General features: G+C 35.4%; 1 protein-coding gene and 1 long non-coding RNA gene across 2 annotated transcripts; one reads left to right on the forward strand and one right to left on the reverse strand.

Annotated features, from left to right (window-relative positions):
* The first annotated feature begins 9,783 nt into the window (after positions 1–9,783).
* On the forward strand, positions 9,784–11,145 carry LOC104243787 (uncharacterized). Its single transcript, XR_715300.2, has 2 exons — positions 9,784–10,220; positions 11,004–11,145. It is a non-coding gene; the product is annotated as an uncharacterized lncRNA (long non-coding RNA).
* Positions 11,146–13,769: 2,624 nt separating this feature from the next.
* Positions 13,770–15,396, reverse strand: LOC104243785 (F-box protein At3g07870-like). The gene is made up of 2 exons (XM_009799038.2): positions 15,345–15,396; positions 13,770–15,046 (listed from the first exon to the last, which is right to left on the reverse strand). The coding sequence occupies exon 2, from the start codon at positions 15,041–15,043 to the stop codon at positions 13,829–13,831; it is 1,215 nt and encodes a 404-aa protein (XP_009797340.1). The 5' UTR covers positions 15,044–15,046; positions 15,345–15,396; the 3' UTR covers positions 13,770–13,828.
* Positions 15,397–24,880: the final 9,484 nt, after the last annotated feature.

Below are 24,880 nucleotides of genomic sequence, written 5' to 3' on the forward strand. Positions count from 1 at the left end.
AATTAACTTCCCCTAATTTTATCCAAATACTACTTTAGAAAAATATATTTATGGAAAGGCTAAGAAAACTACAGATTCATGTTGATAATGAGTATTGCTGCTTATGTGATCAACTGACTGAGGAATCATCTCGACACTTATTTGCTGATTATAGCTGGGCAAGGAAACTTAGAGCAGAAATACGACAATGTGTAGAAATTCAGATTCTGGAAGGTGATGTGCAGCAGACACTCAATAGATTCAAGGATAGACATTGGCAACAGTTTAGAAAAGAGATTGTAGCAGCAATTTGGAGTGCAGGGATATACCACATTTGGAAAGCTAGAAATTGGAAATTGTTTAGGGGATTCAATGTAAATATAGACATGGTAGTAGTACAGATAAAAAAACAGTTTATAGATAGAATAGAACATATTAGGATGGCAAAGAAAGCACGATGCTGTCAAGGACTACTTCAGAAAATACTTGTATAGATTAGCTATGTTGGAGGCTTATATTTCATAGTACACCTTGAGGAAGGTGGCTATGTAATCTTAGGTGCTCTGTAGGTATATTGTTTTTTGTTTGTTGTTAATGGTAATATTTACATTGTTACCAAAAAAAAATTATTAAACCAAAATATTTAATAGGTAGAGAGAGTTAAACTTGAGTACAACACTCAAAAGTCAAATTGTTTGCTAAGAAAACATAGACTTTTGGACAGTATTTGAATAAAAGTCTGTCTTTGAATAGCGGAGAGCAGATTTTGTTTGAAATACTTGACAAGATTTGAACTAGAAAGTCTTGCCTTTTGAATTTAAGAGCAGATTTTGTAGAAAAATATGTCAAAAGATTGATTTTTAATTTTTGAAATAGCTGGTTGTTTTGATATATAAAAGAGACACATTTTTTTACTCTAAAACGGAGAAGAGATCTAGACAGACAAAAAAAAAATTAGAGAGAAAAATTAGCAGCTGAACATAAAGATATCAAGCTGAAATTGTGAGCTTTGTGAGTGAATCTTAGAGCGCAAACTTTTTTAGAAAAGTATAAGTCTTCTTTAGATTGGTTCTGGGTCTTTCTGTAAGGTTTTCGGGTTGTCTTAACACTTGAGTTGTTGTTTGTTTCTGATGTATTTGCTGCTATATTTCTATTGCTGCACTGCTGTATATTACTATTCTACAAACCAGATAACTTTCAAATTCTTTTATTGCAGATTCTTGATGATAATAAGAAGGATTTGATTTGGTTTGGGTTGATGGAACATGTTAAATCTGATTTTGTTTCAAGATGAATGTTATATTAGTATTATCATCATGTAAATCTTTTAGAAATTAGTTAAATTATCTTTTCTTCTTTATGTATGTGATTGAAATTTTATTCTGCCAAGTTTACTAAGTTTAAGTAATATAGGTCAAATAAGCTAAAATCTGTGGTATAATGACAATAGAAAATAAGTTGAGCTTTTCTTTAAAATCGACAGTTTGTCTTTTGTTAGATAAAATAAGTGGCCCAAAACCATAAAAGTTTAGCATGAACTTACCTAGATTTAATGTCTTGCATAAGTTAAAAAATAATTTTTATAATATCATTTTTTTGTCGAATAAGTAATAAAAAAATGAGTTTAAGCACTTCTTAATTTTTTTTAACGCTAGGCAACTAGTAGGCGCGTTTTTGACAATTTAATATTATTAAAATATTTTTATTTTTTATTTTATTTTTATAAATAAAAGCGGACATAAGAAAAGCATAAAAATCTAATAAATTACAGTTTTATCCAAAATTAATTTAAGCCAAATGTAGTCAATAAAGCGACCGTGCTAGAACCACGGGACTCGGGGAATGCCTTACACCTTTTTCCCGGTCAACAGAATTCCTTACCCGAATTTTGTTTTCGCAGGCCGATAAAAATAGAGCCAAACCTTCCTTTGACTAGGGATTCAAATAAAAAGGTGACTTGGAACACCCAAAAATCAATTTCAAATGGCGACTCTATAAATAAAATAACCCCTACTCAAGTTTGTCACTTTAATTGGAAAAACCCTTTAACCCACGATCCATAACACACATATCTTTTTAGAGGGGTAAAAAAGGGGTGTGACAGCTATGACGACTCTGCTGGGAACTTTCAAGAATTCGAACTTGTACATGTTGACTTTTTATTTGGCTTTATTAATTTTTGTATATATTGTGATTTGTTTGTGCCTAATATGCTACCTGTTCGCTTTTTACCGCTTTGATATTGTTGAACTGTACATATAAATTGTCTTCTCACGCGCCCCTTCTGAGTCTTCTTGAAATTAAAAATTGGGCATTTGCTTGACATAGCCCGCTTTCTTTGAGATAGCCGAGGTGCTTGTCACCCGGTGAAGGATTTTTAGTCACACATGTTTTAGACGGGGAGCACCACCAGTTAAGCCAGAAAGCAATGCTACCGATACGCTGACCCTCCTCGGTTCGAGTTGTCCGCTCGAGTAAGTCAGTCTAGATACCTCTCCACCAGGATTAATACCTAGAAGAACAAACCTCATACTGAATATCTCTATTAGGTTCGCTTTATGTGCATCACGTGCATTTGACTTAGCGAAACTCGGCACAGGGCCCGGGTCCGTATAAGACATGTATCCTTTTTGAGACCATTATGTTCACTTTTGTGCTACTTATTACATCATTTGGAAGGCTTGCTTGCATTGTTGACCGGCTTTAGAAAATTAGTTGAGCGGATTTATTTAATTTTTTTTTTAGTTTAACACAAATAAACCTTTCTTTACTAAGATTTTGTAGTAGTCTGGCGTGAGGTGTAATAATTAATTTTTCATAAAAATCAAAAGAGAAAGTACCTAGTTTTACCGAACTACGCGGGTCTGATTCTCACCGGATATAAGATACGTAGGCAAACCTCATCGGTTCCGGCCCCCAATTTTCAAAAAAAAAAATCAATTTTTTTTCCCTTTCCTTATTTTCTTCTTAGAATTCTTTCCTTAGAAAATAAAAAAAAATCTTTATTCTTTAGAAGTCTCTCTTGTGAAAATTCAAAAAAAAAAGAAGCAAAATCTAAAAAAAAATTATTTTCTTTCTTTCGAAAATTTAAAAAAACAAATGAAAAAGCCAATTTGTTTTTTGAAAACTCTCAAAAAAAGTTGAATTCCAAAATATCTTTTTTAGAAGTTTTTCTTTCGAAAATTCAAAAGCAATAAAAATTCAAAATGCAAAAATATATATTTTTTCTTTTAATGAGTTCTTTCTTTCAAAAATTGCAATAAATAAATAAATAATTTTTTTTAAGAAAAAAAGAAAAAAATCAAATTTCAAAAAAAAAAATCCTTTTTTTGTAGAACTCTTTCTTTTAGTAATTCCAAAAAAAAAATCAAAATAAATCAGAAATAAAAAATATCTAAAAATTCTTTCTTCTTTGGAAGTCTTTCTTTCTACCAAAAAAAAAAAAAATTATTTTCCTTGTTAGGAGCTTTTTGTATTTGAAAAAAAAAGTTAGTTTGTGTACTTTATTCCTGATTTCTCCTGAACTACGTAATGATCTAATTCATGTGGCATCATGATACGTAGTCAATCCATATTGGATTCGATCATATCCATAAACACATTGAGTTAAAAAATAAACAAAAAGAAGAAGAAGAAAAGAAGAAAATTATTGAGAAAAAAAAAAGATTGAAAAAAAAGTGACAGAAAAAGGAGAGAAGAGGGAGCCATGATAGCTTCTAGCTCGAGGGGGCGCCACAGGTCATTCAACCAATCATACATGCTTCCTAAGGTCCCACAACATCATTATCCCCATCAAGATGTTGCTTATGCCGTGACACTGCCTCCCTATGCGGTGATGAACGCGCAACCTTGTACTCGACCATAATATTATCGAGCTCCACCTCCCAAAAATGCCCGTCATTACCAAGCTCCATATAATTACCAAACGAATGTTCTCTAATACAATCCTCACCTGAGAGAGCCCCTTAGAAGGAATCATTTCACCCATATCGGTGAATCATATTCAAATTTGTTTCAAAAGCTAATCAGGCTAGGTCTACTACAGCTAGTGGGCCCGAACCGACTGAACCCCGAGTCCCCATCACACCGAGCTGATACTAAATGTGAATACCACTCTAGAGCGGTGTAGCATGATACTAAAGATTGTTGGACTTTCAAAAGAGTAATAGAGGACCAAGTTAGTAGTTCTTAGGGGAGAATGGGACCCAAATGTGTTGTCTGCTAACACCAATGGACTAGTAGTTGGAATGATCTATAAAGATGAGGATTTGATCCGGCACTGAATGCCACACAACCATTGCCGAGACAAAAATAATCTGAATGGTCCTCATCAGACGGGAGTCTCGATAGTCGGTCTTGCTATCCTTTCTGCTTTCGGATTATTTCAGGGTGTAATCCGGATGTTGTACTTTATTGTCTTACTTTCTGACGTAAATCCTTCTATCTTTAAAATTAAAAAAAATCAAATGAAATTAATATTTCATTGTCAAGGAATGTCTCTTTTCTTAATCTTGTCACTTTTCTTATTCTCTTTTGAGTTCTATTAATGCATATTTTAATGACATGACATGCTTGCAAACTTCATGCCCAGATCCTAAAATGCTGTCAGATCCCGAAATAATGAATCACGAAGAAGAATGTATTGAAGATAAGGCTTGTAATGAAATATATAGAGAATTGGAATAGTAAGCCTAAACAAAGTCCAAATGAAACTGCCCTTACGTGATTGGTTTATGGCATTGAAGCCATAATACCAGCAGGAGTTGAAATTTCCTCTTTTTGGATCTTTGTTGAAACCAAGATCAAGGATCAAGATTGTGTCAAAAATTCGGTTAAAATGGTTGATTTGAATGGCTGAAAAAATGGTTAGCTGCGGTCTGCCACAAGCAGTTGTACCAACAAAGAATGGCTCGTGCCTATAACAAGAAAGTGTGTTTCAGAAAATTTGAAGTAGGGCAACTCATGCTGAGATGTATCCTCACGCATCATGAAGAAGCTAAAGAAATGTTTGCTCTAAAATTGAAAAAGATCAATATGTTGAAACGAGAGAAATATTCCCGAGACAACTGGCAATGCAGATGCAAGCAAAAGGTACTATGTTTGACTCCATGTGCAACGTTAATGTTCTCTGTTTGGGATGATGAAGGCTATCATTCTCTCTACCGAAACACCATTAACCCTTTTGCCAACCCTTTGAGCTAATTGCCTTTCTTTTATTACTCTTTTTGGAACCTGAAGGTGTTATTGAAAAGAAAAAAATTAAATAAACAAAAAGAAAAAAAAGAGAAACAAAAAAAAAATGATGAAAAATGAAAAAAAAAGAAAGGAAAAAGAAAACAAAACAAAATAGAAAAACAAAAGAAAAAATCAAAAAAACAAATTTATTGAACTACGTTTGATTTGATTCCGAAAAGGATACGTAGACAACCTCTCTCTGGGGTTCAGTCACACCAAAACAAAAATTCACATTCCCCAAAAATAAAAATTGGGGCATATGTTACAACAATTCGGCGATGGTTTCGCCTGAAAGGTTCCAAAGTTGTAATTTAACCCAAATTCTTTTTACCCAAATTCTTTTCAAGTCCTTCCGATCAATCAACAAGAATGTTCAAAATTGGAGGATACAGTTACTTGGATCGGGTGCAACCAATATGAGAGAAATAAAATGAGAGTCTTATTGGTGAAAACCCTCACGGGCATCTTAAGGCGATGTTAAGTAATGAAACTAAAATGAGAGAGTTTTGTTAGTGAAAACTCGCAAAGAGCACTATAAGACGATGGTAAGAAGAGAAATGAGAGAGGTCAGTTGGTGAAAATCCGCAAAGGGCACCACTGATCAAAAAAGGGATCGTCACAGCCATTGGCATCGATACAGTTCTGAACAAGGTTTCTCGATTTTGAGGCAAAAGTTGTGATAAATTTCTGAGAGTCGGACAGTTTACATAGATCAGGCATCCAGTTCAAAAGGCATGTCATGTTCGTTGAAGTATGCATGTACTCCAGATAAGTCCTTTACTTTCCCCGAAAAGGATACCTCTTCCCCAAATTCATTGTCTATTTCATTGTTTGTTTTTCTTTGAATCCCTTTCGATCTAACTTTGTTCCAAAACTAAGGCAAAGAAGGGATAGCAAGACTGATTTATAGGGCTCTTGATTGAAGCAAAGAGATAGATTGAAAAGGGCACCCAGCCTCGGTAAGGGCATTAAGGCCAAAAACTGGCCACCACTTTGAAAACTCACAATTTTTCTTTGTTTGAAGCAGGAACAAAGTAGTGCAGAATGGCAATTCCTAAAGGACGAATGTCATCAAAGGTAAGTTTCCTCAAAATCTTCATTTTCCTTTATTTCTAGCATAAATCACTGTAGTGTATACCTCGCATTTTCATAGCTTAACCCAGGAAGAACCTTTTCGCCTAAGGGGATCCAACTCATAGTTCCGGGTAGAAGTACTCATCGCCCAGGCTTAGTTTCTATAACATAACCCAGGTAGAACCTTTTCGCCTAGAGGGATCCAGCTCATAATTCCGGGTAGAATTACTTTTCGCCGAGGCTTGTTTTACGCAGCTTAACCCAGGTAGAACCTTTTCTCCTAGGGGGATCCAGCTCATAGTTTCAGGTAGAAGTACTCTTCGCTCAGGTTGTAGTTTACGCAGCTTAACCCAGGTAGAAACTTTTCGTCTAGGGGGATCCAGCTCCTATTTCCGGGTAGAAGTACTCTTCGCCCAGGCTTAGTTTTCATAGCTTAACCCAGGTAGAACCTTTTCGCCTAGAGGGATCCAGCTCCTATTTTCGGGTAGAAGTACTCTTCGCCCAGGCTTAGTTTTCATAGCTTAACCCAGGTAGAACCTTTTCGCCTAGGGGGATTCAGCTCATATTTCCTGGTAGAATTGCTCTTTGCCCAGACCTTCTTTTCGTATCTTAACCCAAGTAGAACCTTTTCGCCTAGGGGGATCCAACTTATATTTTCGGGTAGAAGTACTCTTCGCCCAGGCTTAGTTTTTGTATCTTAACTCAGGTAGATTCTTTTTTTCGCCTAGGGGGATCCATCTCATAGTTCTGGGTAGAAGTACTATTCGCCCAAGCTTAGTTTCTACAGCTTAACCCAGGTAGATTCTTTTTCGCCTAGGGGAATCCAGCTCATAGTTCCGGGTAGAAGTCCTCTTCGCTCAAGTTGTTTTTACGTAGCTTAACTTGGATAGAACCTTGTCGCCTAGAGGGATCCAACTCATAGTTACGGGTAGAAGCACTTTTCACTCAAGTTGTTTTTACGTAGTTTAACTTGGGTAGAACCTTTTCGCCTAGAGGGATTTCAGCACTTTGTCAATAATACATGGTGCCAACCCCTGGTTACATTTCCTCTTAGTGATATAGGGCACCAACCCCTAGTTACATTCTTTCTCAGTGATACGGGGCGCCAACCCCTGGTTACATTTCTTTTTCAGTGATACATGGCGCCAACCCCTGGTTACATTTTCTCTCAGTGATACAGGGCGCCAACCCCTGGTTACATTTCCTCTCAGTGATACAGGGCACCAACCGCTGGTTACATTTCTTTCTCAGTGATACAGGGCGCCAACCCCTGGTTACATTTCCTCTTAGTGATACAGGGCGCCAACCCCTGGTTACATTTCTTTCTCAATGATACATGGCGCCAACCCCTGGTTACATTTCCTCTCAGTGATACAGGGGGCCAACCCCTGGTTACATTTTTTTTCCAGTGATACAGGGCGCCACATTTCCTCTCAGTGATACAGGGCGCCAACCCCTGGTTACATTTCTTTCTCAGTGATACAGGGTGCCAACCCCTGGTTACATTTCCTCTCAGTGATACAGGGCGCCAACCCCTAGTTACATTTCTTTCTCAGTGATACAGGGCGCTAACCCCTGGTTACATTTCCTCTCAGTGATACAGGGCGCCAACCCCTGGTTATATTTCTTTCTCAGTGATACAAGGCGCCTCTGGTTACATTCTCTTAGTGATATAGGGCGCCAAACCCTGGTTACATTCTTTTTCAGTGATACAGGGCACCAACCCCTAGTTATATTCCCTCCAAATCTTTCAACCTCACTCGTAGAAGACACACTTCCTAGTTTGGACGCCAACCCCTGGCTATTCCTTCTTAATGATATAGGGCGCCAACCCCTGGTTACATTCTTTCTCACTGATACAGGGCACCAACCCCCGGTTACATTCCCTCCAAATCTTTCAACCTTACTCGTAGGAGACGCACTTCCTAGTTTGGGCGCCAACCCTTGATTATATTCCCTCTTAGTGATACAGGGCACCAACCCCTGGTTACATTCTTTCTCAGTGACACAGGGCACCAACCCCTGGTTACCTTCTTTCTCAGTGATACAGGGCACCAACCCCGGGTTACATTCCCTCCAAGTATTTCAACCTCACATTGTAGGAGACACACTTTCTAATATGAATCTTTATTCCTAGGAGACACACTTCCTAATATGAATCATTAATCCTAGCAGTCATTCCAATTCTACCCATGAGAGATGCACCACTTAGTCTAAGCTTTATCAATTCTACTCCTAAGAGAAGCACATTCGATTCAGAGTCTTCAGTATCATTTTGCATCTTTCAAATAAAATAAGTTGATCTACAGCTTTACCCAATAACTCATAAAAGTTTCTCAGCGCCAAACTGGGGCAGAAAATTTTGTTCGTTTTGTTCATCTTTGATATCTTTGCAGGCCCCGCCGTGAAACACAAATGACGATTAAAGCTTGAAGTTTCAGTTTTCTTACCAGAAGAAAGAAGTCTTTTGTTCACAAGATAGTTGGAGTTAGCTTTGATAAGGTGTCAGTAACCCAGCTTCTCAAGTTTTACTTTGCTAAATTCTGAGCAGCAAATCAAGCAATCGAGAATGAGCCATAATCTTTTTTTCAAAGAGCATCAAGATCCAATCTAAGGTCAAGACATGAGAGCAAGTCAAAAATCAAGATTTGACTCCAGAAGACACATAGATAGGAATTTTGTAATTCTTAGTTTGCAGACATATGTAGTTTCTCTTCTCTTTTCCTTTTGATGTAAGAAACAGGTAACAGTAATAACAACAACAACAATAGCAGCAACAATAGTCTTAACTCCAGTGCCCGGTAGTCCCAGCTATCAAATTTTTCCAGAACTACACTGACTTGATTCCTTTATAGCCAAGGATATGTAGGCAACCTCGGAAGCAAGGTTCGGTCACCCTTTTCAAAAACGCTTTCATTGGAGTGAAATGTGAGCAAAAATTAGCCATGACATTCACTTTTCTTTGCACGAAAACTCTTCATGTTCTCGAGCAAAGAGGGGCAACTGTAAATAACTAATTTTTACGTTATTTTAACACCTACTAAATTTATTAGTGTTCTTATTATTTAATAGTTTTTTTCAATTTTGTGTGTTTAATTGCGTATTTCCGATCATAAAAATATCAAAAATAGTTTTTTCTTCATTTGCACATTTTGAAATTAACTAAATGTTGAATAGGTGAATAATCTAGTTAATTGATCATTTGAATAAGTTATTTAATTATTCTATTTGTTTGTATAAAATTTAGTTTGGTAAGTTTGAATAAGGAAGAAATTGGGCTAAATTTGAAAGATAAAATGATCAAGAGTGCAAGATAAGGGGCTGCCATTGAAAGGGTCCGAAGCTACGTAGTTTTGCCTCAAAACTACGTCATTTCATTAAGTGAATCAAGATTAAATCTCATCCATTCATCCCTCCCTCATCCAATGGTCCACAATCAATCTTCCAACTAGGTATTTAAGACTTAGAAATGCTGAAATTTTGCCCCCATTTCTCCCATAATTCTTTTCTCCTCCCTCTCTCTTCTCTCTCTCTTCACTCTCTCTTTCTCCATAACCGCCGCCCCTCCACCGCCGCCGGAAATTGCCCACCGGCGGCGGACCACCTCCAAACCATCTCAAAATTTCACCATGTAATCTCCAACACCTCCTCTTTCCATATCTCCAAACCAAATCCTTCAAAAACCCCTCAAACTCCACGAATTTTAGATCTAGGAAATTTTAACCGTCACTTTTTTGCCCAAATTCTTGAAGTTCCGGCCACCCCCACCCCCACAATACCTACATCAATGGATATAGCTCCTCAAGACCTACCTATTGATGTCAATTCTGCCCCAAAATCCGGCTACCAAAATCCGGCCAAATTCCGGCGACCTCCCCGAACACCCTCTTTTGGCATACCACTATTTTTTCGGCCACTTGAATTGTAAAATGGTAAGAATCCTATTCTTTTTCATGGCTGATTTTTCATTTTTATTTTTATTTTTCAGATTTTATTTTGTCTATTATTAATTATTTTAGCATTAGTTTTTGAAGTTTGAAATATTAAATTTTCTTTTTTTTTGCACTTGTTGAAGTAGTAAAATAGTTTTGTATTGATAAAAGTGAGGTAGTGAAGAATACTTAAGAGTATATGGTACTTGTTTATTTACTGCTTCAAGACTCTTTGAGTACAACACTCAAAAGTCAAATTGTTTGGTAAGAAAATATAGACTTTTGGACAATGTTTGAATAAAGGTCTGTCTTTGAATAGTGGAGAGCGGATTTTGTTTGAAATACTTGACAAGATTTGAACTAGAAAGTCTTGATTTTTGAATTTAAGAGCAGATTTTGTAGAAAAATCTGTCAAAAAGATTGATTTTTAATTTTTGAAATAGCTGGTTGTTTTGATACATAAAGGAGACACATTTTTTTTACTCTAAAACGGAGAAGAGATCTAGACAAACAAAAAAAACTTGAGAGAAAAATTAGCAGCTGAGCATAAAGAAAACAAGCTGAAATTGTGAGCTTTGTGAGTGAATCTTAGAGCGCAAACTTTTTTAGAAAAGTATAAGTCTTCTTTAGAGTTGGTTCTGGGTCTTTCTGTAAGGTTTTCGGGTTGTCTTAACACTTGAGTTGCTGTTTGTTTCTGCTTTATTTGTTGCTATATTTCTGTTGTTGCACTGCTGTATATTACTATTCTACAAACCAAGTAACTTTCAAATTTTTATATTGCAGATTTTTGATGATAATAAGAAGGATTTGATTTGGTTTGGGTTGATGGAACATGTTAAATATGATTTTGTTTCAAGATGAATGTTATATTAGTATTATCATCATGTAAATCTTTTAGAAATTAGTTAAATTATCTTTTCTTCTTTATGTATGTAATTGAAATTTTATTCTGTCAAATTTACTTAGTTTAAGCAACATGGGTCAAATAAGCTAAAATCTGTGATATAATGACAATAGAAAATAAGTTGAGCTTTTCTTTAAAATCGACGGTTTGTCTTTTGTTAGATAAAATAAGTGGCCCAAAACCATAAAAGTTTAGCATGAACTTACCTAGATTTAATGTCTTGCATTAGTTAAAAAATAATTTTTATAATATTATTTTTTTGGTCGAATAAGTAATAAAAAAAAGGAGTTTAAGCACTTCTTAATTTTTTTTAACGCTAGGCAACTAGTAGACGCGTTTTTGACAATTTAATATTATTAAAATATTTTTATTTTTATAAATAAAAGCGGACATAAGAAAAGCATAAAAATCAAATAAATTACAGTTTTATCCAAAATTAATTTAAGCCAAATGTAGTCAATAAAGCGACCGTGCTAGAACCACGGGACTCGGGGAATGCCTTACACCTTTTCCCCGGTCAACAGAATTCCTTACCCGAACTTTGTTTTCGCAGACCGATAAAAATAGAGTCAAACCTTCCTTTGACTAGGGATTCAAATAAAAAGGTGACTTGGAACACCCAAAAATCAATTTCAAGTGGCGACTCTGTAAATAAAATAATCCATACTCAAGTTTGTCACTTTAATTGGAAAAACCCTTTAACCCACGATCCATAACAGACACATCTTTTTGGAGGGGTAAAAAAGGGGTGTGACATCCATTATTTTTTTATAGCTCATTCTGACCCATTAAGCAGCCCAAATACAACCCATGAAACTCACCAAAAATAAAGAGATCTCAATCTAACTTATCTAGAAATTTACTTAGTTGCCCCAATTTTACTTTTTTTTTTGTATTTTTAATTTTCTGTTTTTTTTGTTTTTCTGCACCACCCACTCACCCTATCCCCCAGACCCCCTCAAAGAATTTTTTTTTTTTACTTTTTTTTTTTGAGTTTTGAATTTTTTTTTCTCTACCCACCACCACCCCAGGCAAACCCCCTCAATTTTTTTTTTTACTTGTTTTTTGTATTTTAAATTTTCTGTTTTTTCCGTTTTTTTGCACCTCCCACCTACCCAAACTTCCCCTCCCTCCCACCCCCAAAATATTTTTTTAACTTACACATTTTAAGGTAAAAGACTTTTTAAGGCAAGATGAGCATTGTTTTAAAATATGGGTCAAGTTGGGTTATGATCCATTGTTTAGCCCATCTTGACCCAGTCCATCTTAGCCCAAGTACACTTTGGACTGGGTTGGACAATGGCTCATTTATTGACCTAATCCATCTTGACCTGCTCAAATTCAGCCCAACCCACCCATTTGTCACCCCTACATTAAATATAGTGACATCTGTAGTCATCAAATCCTGGATCCACGCGTAGAGACAAAAGTGTGTCGAAGTAAAAGAAGGTCAACATTTTGATATTCGTGGAATAGTCAGATGAGTTTAAGCAAGACGTATTCTTATTGGAGACCGAATATGGATATCTATATTTCACATGTTCTTAGGAAGCAAACTCCTGCTTATGTTAAAGAGGAAGCGGGAAACTGAAACAGTTGATCGTAAAGTCCGACAAACTGGGAAAACGTGCTTCTGTTAGTCCTCGAATGAAGGATCTATGTCTCCTCCAATTGCTTCTAGTTGGTCAGGTGGATCATCACAGATAATCATTCGTGAGGAGTCACAATTGGGGCTTAAGACTGCTGGCCTTCAGGGCAAGAAGTATTGATGATAAATCAATAGAGGGTAATGGGGAGCAGAAACCATGCCTTTGTGAGTGAAAGTTCCAGTTGTACACATGATAATTTAGATATAGAATGTCAAGGAATATATGGGGAGTTATAGAAGAAGGTTTTTATGACCAGTCCATTATAGCATCCTTCCCTAGCCAGGAGCTGCTTGGTACTTGTGAACAATTGTGCTCTAGAAGTGCCCCAGCCTGTCATGTTATGGCGATTGACAAAAAGTTGGAGGACGAAGATGAGCTGCTCAACTGCGACGTGTCTCTCTGTTTGTGAGTTTTCACTTGGGATTAGTAGCTAATGGCCATGGGCGACGCAACAACCCATTAAGGGCGGTAACTGACAACCCTTTGTCGAAAAATAACATTGTGTATATAGGTAAAAAAATTAGGTTTTATGAGTATAAAACATATATTGAATACCCTTTATCTGAAAGTTTGGAAGGTTTGGGTCTTCACGGGGTGATATAGGCTTGGCAGACCTGATTTCTTAACTGGGCAATGAATGTCGAAGTGAGAATGGAGCAGTGCACAAAGCATCAGCTAAAACAGGCAGTATCAGCAGCATCAAAACAACAACTAAGGCATCAAATTTCCGTCACTACAAATCCAACCAACAAAAGAACCAGCAAAAGGGGTAAATGGAAGCAGCTCCACCAAATTAGCTAAACCAGAACTCCCCAGACAACAAAAATCAACAATAGCAAAATTGAAAAACATCACCGGTAATTGATAAATCTGAAGTGACTGTTTGAAATACAGGACAAAAAGTAGCTATACCATGTAAATAATCTGATTAAAGTAGCGTATCTCCTTCGGAGTCACTCGAATAAACTACAAAACCTCAAATAATTTATTCGCATCATTGCCAACTCAAATAAACAAAACATTTAATAAATAAGATTACACTTGGTGAAAGAAAGCTAGGCTATGGTCAAGAGGCTCTTTATATAAGGCATACAAGTAAATCTCTTTGACCCTTGTGGACCTTCAATTTTCCTCAAATTATTATGATCCATATTATACATAAATAACCCTCTGTTATACCAATAAAGTACCAGTTCACCCTCCAGGAAGTCCAAAGGCTCTATTTGCCAAGACATGTACAAAATCACTTCCCAATATGTATGACCAAAAGGCAAACTGCAATCGATACCTTGGTTATTAAAGACAAGATTAACCTTGAATCTTTTGGTCCATACCCATGTTTCATAGTCCTCCAAGATCCATATATCCATTGCATTCTCAAAGATAAGCAATTGGCAGAAAGACAAACACTCTTCCTTCACTAAGAGAGACATTGTATGATGTGTTTTCCATGAGCTACATACACTTCCGGGATGAGGCATAATGGAGAGTTCTTCCTTATCAATTTTGAGCACCATGATTCCATTGGCACAAGGAGGAGTATTTGGTTTCACTAAATCTTTGCTCACGATCAAATGCACTGCTCCATTGACAACTGCAGGAGAGACACGCGGCAAAAAGTTGGAAGTGGGTGAATGAATTTTCCTCCACGTCTGTGTCCTGACAGTGTATATGAAATACTGACACTCATGAGATCCTTCTTCTCGTGCATAAAGAAGCTTGAATTCTCTTGTTAACGAACAATAATAAAAAGCACACAAGTAGCCAGGGTGGAATTTATGTTGTACAGTTACCTCCTCTTGTGTTATTGGGTTGAAAATAAAATAAGTAGGGGGTGAAAATACATCCATGAACAGAAGAACTCCTTGACAAGAATATCGAAATAAAGGATTGAGCTTATTGACCTTGTTGATCATAAGCTCACGTTTGAGAAGTACTTTCCTGAACGTGATCTTCTCCTTATTATTAAGGCTTTCATCAAAAACAAAAAGGTTCTGCTCGTGATTGGTAATACCGCGATCACATTGTATGATTAGTACGGGTTTAGCTCTTCTGAGATATAAGGTGGCAAAATACTGTGATGAGATCAATGCCTTCCACACCCTGCAATCTCTTTGACATCTAACAAGGCAATCTTCTGGAAGTCTACTAAGGATGTCAATGATGAGACAATCAGGCAAACGTGTAAAAATTCCTTCATCTTTATGTCTTAACTTATGAACCAGTGAACCCAAAAGTTGTGTAATCCAAGTGAAGCACTCAAGTGACATGACCTATAAAGCACAAGATAAGAAAATAACTTTTCACAGTGAAATGTTGTTCAAAGTATTCAGAGAAAGCTAGGTAAAATTGATTAAAGAAACTCATCATGGAATAATGAAAGGACAGTGGTATCAAGGAAACTTAAGATATATCATCAGAAAAAAACTTGGGTTCAAACAAAGCTGTATTCGAATGACACAACCAAGTACTAATGTCAGGCAAAAAAAAAAAAAAAGAAGTAGCAGAGTAACAAAACAGTAACTTCAAATCAATAAGCAACAATACTCTGCTGCGGAGGTAGAATATTACCGGCGTTCAGGATACCAAAAGCTAAAACTTGGCGGCTCTAGGTTAAGGCAAGAAGGCTCCCAAATATTCGAAGGCCCCCAAAAATATAAAGAACTACTATATCATTATATATATATATACACAAATTCCCTAGAGAAATGTCATTCGCTTTTTTTATCCTTTAAAAATATATGTTACACCGGACAAAATAGTTATTTGTAATTTCTCTAATATTTAGGGCTTTAATTATTTCTATAATATTTAGGACTTCCAACTTAACTAAATTTTATGTATTGAACTTTTCCTTATTTGATTATATGTTATATAACCATATTTGTAAAAGACGGTATATAATCATACTTGTGAAAGAAGTCCACGTTTGTAGGGTTAGAATCTTTAAAAACAAGAACTGCAAATTGAACATAGTTATCGACTTATCGTACAAGTTTTGGGTGTCGAACATCTTGATAAATTTAGGAATACTTTTTGTTTTAGAAAAAAAAAAAGGAATACTTTTTGTTAATAAAATTCTTAGTATAATTCTAAAATTTCAAGATATGTGTATTCTCATTAAATATCAAATAATAGAAGAAATTAAAATCTGAAGTCTAAGCAAATTTCTTTATTTCTCCAGTTTAGTAGGCTTTTTCACCAAAAAAAAAAATATATTAAATAGATGAAAAAAGAAGAGGAAATAAACGAAATTTATAAAGAGAAAATTAAAAGAAACGAAAAAGAAGTAAAAGACGGATTAAAGAAGAGGATGATTAAAAAAATATTGCAATTTCATATTTGGGGCAGCGTGGAACACTTTGTACTCCTTTTAGGTTTAGGAATCCTTTTTTATAATAAAATGTGGAAGGTTTGAATAAATTTAGAACTCTCATAAAATAATATTGATAAAGAAATTATATATACACACACAAAACACACACGTACTCAAGTGTTCATTTAAAGTTTAATTTACGGTTTACCGTGCAATCAAACAATACTTCTTTGATAGTGGAGCATGTATGAGAACAAATTTAATAAAGAACCACTAAAGTAGATCAACCCCTAAATGTGATCAATATAATTTTTATTTTAGAACTTTGCGGTTTTTTGTACTTGTATTGCTTTTAGAAATTTGTTGGTATTAATATGTGGGACACGCTCAATTGCGTACATTAAAACTTAAATTATTATTTCTCTAATATTTTGGACTTCAAAATCAGTTGAAGTTTTTCTTATTTGAACTATGTAGGAATTTCTAATATTTAGGAATATAAAATCAAGGAGAATTTTACTTGAATTGCCAGCTATAATTCAATTTTACTATAATTATGTTTACTAGCTCTTTGAAATAGATTCATCATCTCGTAATTTTGTAAAGATCAGTTATTGTAGAATTGATGGTCAAATATAATAAACTTTATTTCACTGAATAGTTGGGAAGTGTTTCTGTCTATCTTCTTTTTATTATTTATTATTTTAGAAATGGTTAGAAAAAAAATGTTATTTCCAACTTTTTGTCTCTTTATTTTTATTTGTTGGAATAAATCTATCATTTTAGACTAAATCATATAGCAATAAATTTAATGTAAACATATGAAATATACTACATATCAATTAGTTGTATTGTCTATCTAATTATGTATTTGACTCTTTACTTCTAATTAGGTTGAGACTAATAAATGTTTTAGACTTGGAAAACAAGTCTAAAATAAACTTCCTTTGATGTCGCTTAATTTACTTTAATAATTTAACAGAGTAATTTTTTCTTCAATACCAAATATTTAGCAATTTTTTGTGTATAGTCTAGATACATATTTTAAAAAAACATCTTTTAATAATCTCAAAAACATATTTCGAATATTATTTATGTTGATTTTAAAATGATATGTCTTCATTAATCGGGGTACAAGCGCAATGCGCGTACTCAAAAAACTAGATTGGGATACTATACTAAAAGCACAAAGACCTTTAGCGAAATGTCGTTCGCCATTTTTATCCTTCAATAATAGAGTTCACATTGGACAAATAATAATTTAAGTTATTTGCTTAATATTTGGCAATAGTTATTTTAATTGATTTCCTACTATTTAGGAGTAAGTTACCTTTTAGGTTTAATTTTTTTTTGTTGGGTTAATGAATTAGGAAATTTCGCATATTTTGGAGTGTTAAATATCTCTTTTTAGGTTTAGGAGGGTAACATTATTAAATTCTTGCAATTCACATTAGGTTTTGTTTGCTTTCTAATTTCATTTATATTTAGATTTCTCCTTTTAGGTTTAGGAAGGATTTTTATTTAATAAATTTTAGGATTTTTTTTGTTAATAACGTTTTGATAAATTAATTCTTTATAAATATATGTTAGGTAAAACGCGAGCATTTTGAACTCAGTTTAGGAGTTTTTATTTTTTTAATAATTTTTTTGTAATGTTTAACTATATATAATGTGACTTTACATGATTCTTGTTTAGAATTGCACACACGAGTACTTCTAAAAAAGAAGTTACAATTCCAGTTGTCATCATCAAACGTTATTGTTCAGTAGCAGCTACAAAATTAAGGGTTTTTATGTTCTTTTTCTTTGACTTTGAGCAAAAAAAATTTGTAGTTGAAATTTAAATTCTCATATTTATATTAGTAGTTATATTTTGCATTCACGCATTTGTATTAATAGTTATATTTTGTATTCACGTATTGTGTTAGTAGTTAATTTTTTATTCACTATTAGCAACAAGGCTTCTTTCTTTCTTTTTTTTCTTTTTTTTTTTTAAAATTAAAATAAAACCAAATATGATGAGTAGTGGGATCCGGAGCTAAGTCTTGGCTAAACCTTGGATATACAAGTGGATTACCTTTGAGAGTTAAGTCGAAGATCACTATGGTCTTCTGAATAATTACGGTTGCAATTTTCTTTCATAATGTTTTCTTATGGCCTCACATCTAAAACTCGACAAAGCTGCTTACCTTTCTCTCGATGCTTTAAGATGGAAGTACGTCGAGTGTAGGACTTTCTCAATCTCCGTCCAGACGAATTTGATTTCTTATTTCATTCCTTCTTTGCTCCTGGAAACATATCAAGATCAAGGATGTTAAAAAGACAGAGTCAACCGAGAGATCAAAGAGTTATTTTTTTCCTTTCTAAAGTGACATTCTCTCTTCTATCTATTGTTGATACCCAATTTTTTTCTATATATTTTTAATATACAAAATACCTTCAAAATAGCATATATAAGCATGACCAAAGTTTTTATTATTTTTCCCATAATTAAAAGGGATTAAATTGACTTATTTTCTCCTTTTTATCCATAAAATCCCCAATAATTATTTCCAAAATTATTGTTTTGATAATTCATCTATTTAATTTCTATATTTATGCCAAAATATGGCTAAGGTAATTTTTATATATTTTTACAATTACACTTAGTATTTTTAAAGCTAAATTGCACATAATTGCAATATTAGCCCTTTTAAGATTTAATTATGTTTTATATACATAAAATTGGATCCTGTATTTTTAAATTGCTAATTATGTATTATAAATCATTAGCATTTTTAAATTATTTTCCAAAAATTATCTACTATTTTTTATAAATTAAATAAGGAGAAACTGGCTATTTAAATTATAGCCAAATTGGCTTTCAATTATAGCCAAATTAACCCCAATTCCCAGCCCAATTTTACAATTTAAAAATCCGACCCACACCCCATTAACCCATACCCAAGCTCGGAACCCACCTACCCCATTTAATCTCGACCGTTGATCTACCAAATCAACGGTCCACGTTATTCCCTTCCATAATTAATCCCAAACGATCCCCCAACCCCTTTCATTCTCACCACACTCCGCCGCCCTCGTTCCCTCATCTCTTCAGTTCTCTCTCTAAGACCTATACCAAATCCTAGCCGCCGCCACTCAAAACCAGCCCTAATCCCTTCGATCCTCACTCGATCCATGGATTCCCATGGCTGTTTGAGACATCTACTTGTCTCCTACGTCTCCTGGTTGCTCGTTTTTGTGATTTCATGGAAGGATCTCAAAGAGATTTAGTCCAGATCTTGTTCAAAACTCTCCAAGAGTCTGTCTATGGTCTGTGAGTGCTTTCTATCGATGTTTTACTTTTCAAATCCTTGATTCGAAGGCTAGATTCTCTTACCCTTTCTCTTTTCTCCAAGAAACCCAATGTTTGGACTTGAATTGGTTCAAATCTCCGTATATCTGGAACGATCCTCGGTTCATCGTTGATTTTCCTAAGTTCCTTTACTTCTTTACTAGTTAATCGATGTCTGGACATTTTTGTTATATTAGGGTTTTGTTGGTCGAGCCTCTAGGTATCTGAAACATTTTTAAACTTCCATGACTACTCTTCTGGGTTCTTTTACTCCTTTACTATTGACCGATTTTTAAACACTACAATACTTCAGGTTTTGACTTCTATGACTTTTGTTTGTTCGAATCTTTATATGTCGACATGCCTTTAAGTTTTCTTCTTTAAGTATTTTCAAACTAGGGTTTTATCCCTTTAAGTTTTCTGCAAAAGTTCTAAAGTGTTTGACGGTGGTTCTCTTTACTTGTTCGACTGATTCTTCATATCTATGTTTTAATCCCTAGGGTTTCTGCTTATTTCACTCAATATTTTGCTCGTTATTCGTTAGTTCTGTCAATTAAAAGGGTTTGACTGATTTTATTTGCCTAATTAGGGTTCAAATTATATTTTTGCCGAGATTGGTACATCTCTATGATTTCTTTTCTTATTTGTGACTTATGACTGGTACTACTTGCCTTAATTGGTTTATTAGCCTGATTTATAGGATTTAATTGCTTTAAACCGACTCCTAGAGGGTCTTTGATTGATTTGTTTACCTTATTAAACATGTAACTTGGTTGTTAATTGATTCTCCCTAATTTAAGGGGAGCTTTCCATATTCTGTTGAATTATTTGATTGGGTTTAGCTCCAATTAACTATTTAATTTTACCTGCATACCTTATTTGGAACTCTTAATTATTCTTTGCCTTATTTGTTTTACCCTGCTAAGTGCTATATAATCTCCCCATTCTAACTTTTGAAAAAGACGAACAATTAGTTCAAAAACACACATACACACATAAAGATTCTCTCTTCTCTCTCTGCTACTTGTACTAACTGCTTGTCTAGCCGGCTGAAAGCCAAGGCTAGACTATGGAACTCTACTTGCTTTAGTTTTTGCACTTTGCTTCCTTAACTGGTTTGTTCCTAGTTCAATTCTGAAGCTCAACTCTATGTGCTCCATGTCTATTAATCCATGTATCCTTCTACACTAATTTAGTGGCTTATGTATTCGCTCTCCTTGTTTACTGCTTTATTCATCATGCTTAAGTTTTTCCCTCTCTTGTTTAAGTATGTAATCAGCATGTCTGGGTATCACTTGTCTTGTTTGATACTTGGCCAACATGTCTACTTGAGTTCTTGTTTATTTCCCTCAACTAGTATGCCATGTTAGTATCATAGACTCCTAATGTACTTGATTAACCCTTTTCTAGCATGATTCCCTTGTTAACACTTTGAAGTAGCAGTTTGTGTTCTGGAGGCCCATCAGTTCCTACTTATTCTTTATACTTGCTGGTCTATGTGCTTCTCTTCTCATCCATGTTATGTGTTTCTAATTTGAGCTCTCTATGTCCCCAACCCCCCTGATCCCTGTCTGTAAAGCTGTTTGTCTTCACTTAGAATCAAGTAATAAATGGCTCTGAATCTGAGCACTCTAAGTTGTCTTTTGTGATTATGTGTTTTCAGAATTGCTTCCAAAACTGCTTTCACTCTTAGCATTTTTTTTTAAACTGTGTCTATTCCTGAAAACCTTTTCACTCCTGAAAATTCTACTTCAACATTGTTTTACTAAGTTCTTTTCAACACTATACTAAACACTCTCACCTTACTCTTAGACCACTAAGTTCTGCCCCTTTTGTGTGAGCCTTGCCTTAGGACCCTTGAGCTCCCTCTGAACTTGAACACATGAAATCTGTCCTTTCCACACTACACTTACTCTATCTTGGCTATAAAATCTAGGTGTGAGCACTGCTCGGAATCCCTTGAGCTCCTTAGGGAACTTTGACACACACAAATATGAGGAAAAGCTATGAAACAATCTCGACACTTGAGGTGATTTATCACATAACTTAGGGAGGAAGTCCTAATCGGGTGCTGAAAGTTTGGGCCTGTTTTCAGGCTCTCTATAATGTAACTTTTACCTTTCTTTTCTGCTCATGTAATTCATTTCAGTATTGGTCTGTAATAATTTGTTTGTAAACAACTCTATGGTTGGATAGTGAAAAGGGGTGGGTAATATGCATGCTGTAGTATAATCCTGGGTAGAAATCATGTTCCTAGGTTTACTTCCTCTTTGCGCAATAGCAGGCATGTTTAGGTATAACATGCCAAGCATGCCATGCATTAGATATCATGCCATTTAGGATTTATATGTACTGTTTTCAGCATCTCATCCACACTTAGAAATCCTGTCTATATGGTAGATAATAACAATAAAATAAGCTGCTATTATGTGATTCTGCCCACGTAAGCATGTTCTGAAATTTCATTTAGGAATCCTGCTCTTAGGAAATTCTGCAATAACGTTGTGTATTTAGAAATTTTGTTCTTAGAAAATTCTACAATCATGTTGTGCATTTAGAAATCCTACTTTAGGAATCCTACATATAAATCATTAGATACCATGATTAGGTTCTCATTCATCTACGCTTAGTTAAACTACTGATGCATGAAAAGAAGTATCAACAGTCTCATCCTGCTTTAGGAATCCTGCATATAAATCATTAGATACCATGATTAGGTTCTCGTTCATACTCACTTAGCTACGCTTAGTTAAACTTTTGATGCATGAAAAGGAGTATTAACAGTCTCATCCTGCTTTAAATAAACTGGTAATAATCCCTGCATGTCTTTGCAATATTTAGAATATCATGTCTTAGGTAAAAACAATCTCCAAACTATTTTAATAATTCTGGTAACTGCTGCATATTATTTTACGCCTAGGCAAGCCTTAGGTAATAACTTAAATAAATCCAGAACTATCTTTGTTTAACTGCCAACATGTTAAAATCAGTAGGCAAGCCTGATTCAGACTTCTTTTCTGAGTCATGTAATAAATCTGGTTCTACTGTTATCACTTAAATACCTTGTTAGTATATGAATTCAGACCTTAATTGTGTATAAGTCATGCTATCTATGTGCATCACTTGTGGAGATATATCTGAGCCTCTATCTGTTTTCTGTGTTTCCCCCCTAAATGCAGTCCTATGTGTTCTTATTTGTCGCATAATATTTTGCCTTTATACATGAGGGTCTGCCTAGAACCCCCTTTCTAGGATAGAAGTCCTAAATTCCTCAGGGACTAATAGGAAGGGGTGGGTAACAACATGCAATAAGGGTCGAGACCAACCTTCGCTTTAATTACCTTCACGGGGCGGGAAAGGGTAGATATAGATATGATGACCGGTGCATTAATACCACGTGTAGCCCCTCTTTGAGGAGTGTCATACCGGGTATTGCATTGATGTGATCCATATTATAAACAAACCTAGGACACCCCTCTTTACGTTCATGAATATGCTTAGATTGTAATTCTTTTCAAAATCTCGCTTTTCACTAATTGTTTTCCACACACTTGTGTACTTAAACTTAAATCCCCTACTATTTGAGCTATACTTGTTTATTCGCTAATTATACAAATTCACAAAAACTGTTTGGCCGGGAACCACACTAGTGGATCTTGAGGGGTGCCTAACACTTTCCCCTTAGGATAATTTCGAGCCCTTACCCTATCTCTGGTTACCAAGCGTAGTTATAAATGAACCTTATAGGTGCCCTAACGCACCTTAAATCGTTAGGTGGAGACTCTTTAAAAAATACAAACCCCTTTCCTAGAAGGAACAAGTTGTCCCATACCAAAATGTCATAAACATGATTCCGCGAGGAAAAAAAGGGGACGCGACAGCATGACGACTCTATTGGGGATATTAAGGCTTTTACCATTTCATACCATTTTGTGAATTTGTACCCTACCCATGTGCAATTATTTCTTTAAGCATTTAATTTCTTCTTCAAAAGCAAAACTGACATATCTTTCTTGTTTTCTTCCTGTATAGTTGCTTTAAATTATAAAACTACTGTATTTATTGCTTTCTTAACGTGCAAATACATGTCAACATGTTTTTAATTATTGCATAATCATGCTCAACATCATACTCCACTCATGCAAAACAAATAATATAGCAATGCTTGATGAGTGGTTGCGCCCTTCCTATATCATTACCCCTTAAATTCGGAAAGACTTATTTGCGGTAAAACTAGTCGATCAGTGGTGCAGTAGACAGTTCTGTGTCTTTTCCCCTTGAGTTGTCCGCTCAAGGGTACCAGTCTAAAACCACATAGAAACCTTAATCTGTTTAAATTGTGCATGCATTATGGTCAAACCTAGCCGGGTTAGTTATGTTGTCCGCATAATGATCCTTTAAGATAGCCTTGTCCAAAGGGCCACTAGGTTTCCCTAAACCCAAATGGACATCATCACGTTCTATGCATTTATTTGGAGAACTAAATTCTTCATGTTACTTGTTGATCTTAAATAGTCGAGTTTGGTGGGGGTAAGGGCCTAACTCTGTTTGTCTTGCAGAAATAAGAGGCACGAAGTCCCCAGATTCGGCATGGTCACCAATATCCACCCAAGATTTCTAAGTTGGTGGGAAGATTTACATTCTAATGACAAAACCCTTGTCAGAAAATATCTGGGCAATCTACCATCCATCCTGGAGATCCAGCCTAACAACATGATAATAGAAGCTGCTACCTTATTTTAGGATTGTGAAAGGGCCATGTTCCGCTTTGGGGACATCGAAATGACACCTTCACTAGAGGAGATAGGAGGACTGGCCGGTCTAGTGTGGGAAACTCCGGGTTTTCTAATGCTTGAGAACCGCACATGCAAGGGTTTCCTTAAAATGATGGGTTTGAAGAAGAATGCAGAATTGGTATGCCTGAAGGAATCATACATCCCTTTTGACTACCTGTATGAAAGGTACAGTTACAACAAATCATACCGTACCTAGCATGACGAGCTTGCCATCACGTCCTTGGTACAATCCATCGTAGGGTTTTTGTCTTCATGTTTTGGTTCCTGGGTCTGATCGTGTTTCCAATGAAGAAAGGGAGAATTCATACTAGGCTGGCTATGGTAACCAAGACCCTAATGGAGGGGATTGGTGGGCAGACATTCAGCATTGTACCCATGATCATCGTATACATATACCGAGCCTTAGAGAAGTGTCAACGAGGAGCGAGACACTTCGAAGGCTGCAATCTACTACTTCAGATTTGGCTCATGGAACATCTCCAAAAGGGTGAATACCGATAAGAAATTCAGTGAAGGGTCTGGGATGATCACATCGCTTTCCACCATCCAAAGCAAATGAATTACATCCCCGACATGTTCGCTCAGCCTGAGAATGCCAAAGGATGGGTTGATCTCTTTGATAATCTGACTGAAGAACATGTTCAATGGATGTTCGAGTGGT

Source organism: Nicotiana sylvestris, chromosome 10 (assembly GCF_000393655.2).
Source record: "Nicotiana sylvestris chromosome 10, ASM39365v2, whole genome shotgun sequence".
In the NCBI taxonomy this organism is placed as follows: Eukaryota; Viridiplantae; Streptophyta; class Magnoliopsida; order Solanales; family Solanaceae; genus Nicotiana; species Nicotiana sylvestris.